General features: G+C 45.2%; 1 protein-coding gene across 2 annotated transcripts in view; it reads right to left on the reverse strand.

Moving 5' to 3' along the window:
* LOC121879693 overlaps positions 1-4074 on the reverse strand; it is a 4880-nt gene extending 806 nt beyond the window's left edge. The window contains exons 1-6 of one of the 2 annotated variants that reach the window (XM_042386424.1): positions 3887-4074; positions 1806-1880; positions 1407-1576; positions 1020-1373; positions 621-767; positions 1-416 (exon numbers count right to left, since the gene is read on the reverse strand). The exon at positions 1-416 is cut by the window's left edge and continues 806 nt beyond it. In XM_042386424.1, coding sequence (XP_042242358.1) covers positions 264-416; positions 621-767; positions 1020-1373; positions 1407-1576; positions 1806-1833 — 852 coding nt within the window. In that variant the 5' untranslated portion in view covers positions 1834-1880; positions 3887-4074 and the 3' untranslated portion in view covers positions 1-263. Of the gene's footprint in view, positions 417-620; positions 768-1019; positions 1577-1805; positions 1881-3886 lie in introns of both variants that reach the window. The other variant, XM_042386423.1, reaches the window with a different exon arrangement.
* Between the last annotated feature and the right edge of the window lie 916 nt (positions 4075-4990).

The raw sequence follows: 4990 nt of genomic DNA on the forward strand, positions 1-4990 counted from the left end.
TCCCCATATATCTTCAAATACCCCCAAATATCTCCAAAATATCATCAAATGCCCTAAAATGCCCTAAAATGTCTCCAAATATCTTTAAATGCCCTAAAATATCTTCAAATAGCTCGTAGAAACACACTCCTAAAATGACCCTTTAAACTTTCCTTCCTCCTCCTCTTCTTCTTCCTCCTCCTCCTCCTCTTCCTCTTCCTCTTCCTCCTCCTCCTCTCTCTACATCCACACGCCATGCCCATGCCCTTCGTCACTCGGGCATATTACTGGGAAGGTAGAGGGGAGTTAACTTGGGCATACCTAAGCTCCCCGTCTTCACCGAGAATTTTACGGAAAAAGTTACGTGTCAGCATATACAAAGACGGGGAGTCTTCACAGGGCATAGCTTCTGAGGGCCAACCGCACGTCATGGAGTCCTGCAAAGGTGGAGTGAAGATTGTGGTTAGGTTAGGTTTGGTTAGGTTAGGTTAGGTTAGTGACTACGACTATTACTACCACTACTATTATTACTACTACAATTATTACAACAACTATTATTACTACTGCAACTACAAAACAACAAATACTACAACAACTACAACAATTACTACAGGAAAAACAACAACAATCAGTCTACTCACCTGCATGAACACCGTCAAGTTGGGGCAGATAAACGAATAATGGAAGATGAGGTCAGGTACAATATCGGTACCGTAGATTTTTCGAAGAGGAACACACAAGTGGTACAGTTGACACTCATTATCCACATCAGCATAGTAGCCATACTCCTGTGGATATTGTGGATGGTGTTAGGTGTGGGTATATAGTAGATCAGGTGGATTTAGAGGAGGTAGATAGTATTAGGTGAAGTAGATAGCACACACACACACACACACACACACACACACACAGACACACACACACACACACACACACACACACACACACACACAGACACAGACACACACACACACACACACACACACACACACACACACACACACACACACACACACACACACACACACACAACAACTCACCATGTCTACACAGCTGAACGTATCCTTAACAACGGGTCTGATCTTAGTATAATTTGAGATGAGTTTGTTATGAATAGGACCTTCTGGTATTGAGACCAAGGCGGCCCTATAGAGCTGGGCACCTGACGGGGCATTACGTAGGACATGTTCTAGATTGCTGTCGCTAAGGGCATTGCTATAGGGAGAGCTAACTAAGGGCTCGTTGTCCTCCTCAGGTCTACTAGCCCTTAGGGAGATGAGTGGTGATCCCTGCTGTGAAGGTATACTTGATAGCTGATGTTGATATTGATTCTGACTGATCCTCGTGTCTTGTGGGGCATTGTGTGCGTACTGGCTTGGTGATACTGGGGCATTGTGTGCGTACTGGCTTGGTGATACTGGGGCATTATCATCCTCATATACCAAGGGGATGTTGATTCCATGATTGGCTTGGGCTTTAAGGGCTTCCTGGTAAGTCATTTTCACAGGGACTGAGTAAGCCACGTCATCAGAGCCATAGCGGTACAGTGGTGAGCCTTTTCTTCTGGGGATTTTAGCTGCTAGGGCGCCACACACCACTGAAAATTCATATCAAAACATTATATGACGTCAGTGTTGATATGGCGGTACAGACACGAACCAAAACAATTCGTGACGTTATTGTTTGTGACAGAGACGTAAACAAAGCAAACATGAGAGACGAACCAAAACAATTCGTGACGTTATTGTTTGTGACAGAGACGTAAACAAAGCAAACATGAGAGAGAGAGAGAGAGAGAGAGAGAGAGAGAGAGAGAATATACCCACCAGCCAATAGGATAAGAGCCAGCTTCATGACGGAGGTAAGGTCAGGTCAGGTTGGGGTCACAGGTCACAACAAATCTGAAAATAGAGAAAATTTATATTTATATAACTCTAAATATTTATTGTTATATGAAAACTAATAATTGAAGGATTTATTTAGGTAGAGACAGACAGACAGGCAGGCACACAGACAGACAGACAGACAGACAGACAGACAGGCAGACAGACAGACAGACAGCCAGACAGGCACAGATAGACAGACAGACAGACAGACAAGCAGATAAAGACAGGCAGAAAGAGAGGGAGACAGGCACACAGACAGACAGACAGACAGACAGACAGACAGGCAGACAGACAGAAGAGAGGGAGAGACAGACAGACAGAGAGATAATCTATTTTTCTCCTCTCTATCTCTCTCTCTCTCTCTCTCTCTCTCAGTGAACAAAAGAACAATAATGAACTAGATACAATGAACAGGTGGGTGGGGGAGAATGTGCAGACGACAAGGGAGAGGAGGGTGGGGCGGAAGGAGGGGAGGGGGGGTAAGGGTGGGAGGGGGTAAGGGTGGAGGGAAAGGACATGCTTGACTCTTGGGGAGGAGGGGGGGTGTGGGCGGTGGGAGGAGGAGGGGGAGAGGGGGAAGGGGAGAGGGGGGAAAGGGGGAGAGGAGGGAGGGGAGGGGAAGGACAATGGCCCCGCCGAGTAGCCAAGACTACAAGGAGGTTGCCCGTGTCCTGCTTCCTCCCTTCCCTCCCTCCCTTCCTCCTCCTCCTCTCCTCCCCTTCCTCCTCCTCCCCTCATCATCCTTTCCTCCTTGTTTTCCGTCTATCCTTTCTTCAGCCCACTTCCTCCCCAGACATTACCCTTCCTCCTCCTCCTCCTTCCTCCTCCTCCTCCTCCTCCTCCTCCTCCTGCTTCCCTTTTCTCCTCCATTTCCTCCCTCCTTCTTTCTTACACCTACCCTTTCTTCACCACGCCCCTACCTTCTCACCTCCCTCTCCTCCCCTTCCTCCCCCTTTCCCCTCCTCTGCTTCCTCCCCTTCCCTCTCCTCCCCCTCCCCCTTCCTCTCTTCTCAGGTATCAGTTGTCTCACTTGCTTGATATACTCACCGTCTGACCTCCCATGCCCTTAGCTATGCCCTGACCTTGCCCTTAACTATGCCCTATGTGACCTCACTTAACTATGCCTTGTGTGACCTTTCTTGCACTTAACTATGCCCTCCTCTTACCCTTAACTATGCCCTCCTCTTACCCTTAACTATGCCCTCCTCTTGCCCTTAACTATGCCCTTCTCTTACCCTTAACTATGCCCTCCTCTTGCACTTAACTATGCCCTCCTCTTACCCTTAACTATGCCCTCCTCTTGCCCTTAACTATGCCCTCCTCTTACTCTTAACTATGCCCTCCTCTTGCCCTTAACTATGCCCTCCGACCTCTCTTGCCCTTAACTATGCCCTCCTCTTGCCCTTAACTATGCCCTCTGTGATTTGAAGATCTCATATATTAAGTGCCCTTGTGTGACCTAAAATGCCTTCAGATACACACAAATGACCTAAAATACCCTTCAGTGACCTAAATACCTTTAAGTATACCTTAATGCCCCAAAATGCCCTTACGTATCCCTCAATGTCCTAAAATGCCCTAAGTTACCCACGATGTCACTAATTCCCCCCTCAATTACCTAAAATGTCCTTAAATCACCTCCTTTGACCTAAAATCCCCTTAAATCACCTCCTTTGACCTAAAATCCCCTTAAATCACCTCTTTTGACCTAAAATCCCCTTAAATCATCTCATTTGACCTAAAATTCCCTTAAATCACCTCCTTTGATGTAAATTCCCCTTAAATCACCTCCTTTGACCTAAAATCCCCTTAAATCATCTCATTTGACCTAAAATCCCCTTAAATCACCTCCTTTGACCTAAAATCCCCTTAAATCACCTCCTTTGACCTAAAAATCCCCTTAAATCACCTTCTTTGACCTAAAATACCCTTAGGTCACCTCCTTTGACCTAAAATCCCCTTAAATCACCTCCTTTTACCTAAATACCCCTAGGTCAACCCACCACGGTGATATAACTTACCTTAATGATGTTTCTCCGTTAACAAATGGCCTCAACTTGTCAGATCGAGCGCGTGATGTCAGAGATTCTTGCCAGGTGATGTCAGCACCGTCAGGAGAGATAGAGAGACTGACTGACACACACACACACAGGGCAGGTGGTAGTACTATACCATTAAGAGCTACCTGACGAAGGCGGAGGTGGGGCACTTAATGTTTACCTGTGTCCTGGTGACTCGGTTTTATACCCCACCTAGAGAGGGACGTCTCTGGGTGGGCAGGGTGGGTAATGGTGGTGGTGGTGGGGGTTGTTTGGTGGGGGGGATTGGGGATAAGAAGGTGGATAAGTGATTGACCAATGGGCACTTGACCTTAGCGGGGCACTGGTGGGGGGGTATATTTTCCTAATATGTCAACAACAACAAGAGGATGATGGAAAAATGCATTAGACTTTGCAATTCATGAACCACTTCTTGCAGTTGTCAAAATTGTTCACATCTTTTGATAAGTGTTCATATTATCGAGGCAGTCATCGTACTCAAGGGGTTAAGTTATTGTACTCAAGGGACCAAGTAATCATACTCAAAGAGGGAGTTTAAGACATCGTACTCAAGGATCATATCATCGTACTCAATAAAGTCATCATACTCAAGGGATTAAGAATTATATAACAGCTGTTTCAGAAATAAATACGAGTTATATTACAAATAATTCAAAGGTAAATAATAATTATATAAAATGTTCAATAATTATATAACCTTCCTAAGGCTATAGAATTACTATAGGAATTATTATACGTCTTTTAACATCTAAGATATTATATAACCTGGAATTATAGGTATTTGGGAATTAATATAATCTGGATATATGATAATTTGTTATATCGAGTAGTGTATGATGCGTTGTTTTTATTTTGTGTTTGTTGTTGTTTTAAAGACGTGTGTGTGTGTGTGTTTGTGTGTGTGTGTGTGTGTGTGTGTGTGTGTGTGTGTTTTATTGGGTAGGATTGAGTGTTTTAGCAGGATAGGGTCATGGCCAAGATGGAAGGTCACCAGGATAGGGTCATGGCCAGGTTGGAAGGCACACCAGGATAGGGTTATGGCCAGGATGGAAGGTCACCAGGATT

The sequence above is a fragment of the Homarus americanus genome, unplaced genomic scaffold (genome assembly GCF_018991925.1).
Source record: "Homarus americanus isolate GMGI-L3 unplaced genomic scaffold, GMGI_Hamer_2.0 scaffold42643, whole genome shotgun sequence".
Taxonomy (NCBI): domain Eukaryota; kingdom Metazoa; phylum Arthropoda; class Malacostraca; order Decapoda; family Nephropidae; genus Homarus; species Homarus americanus.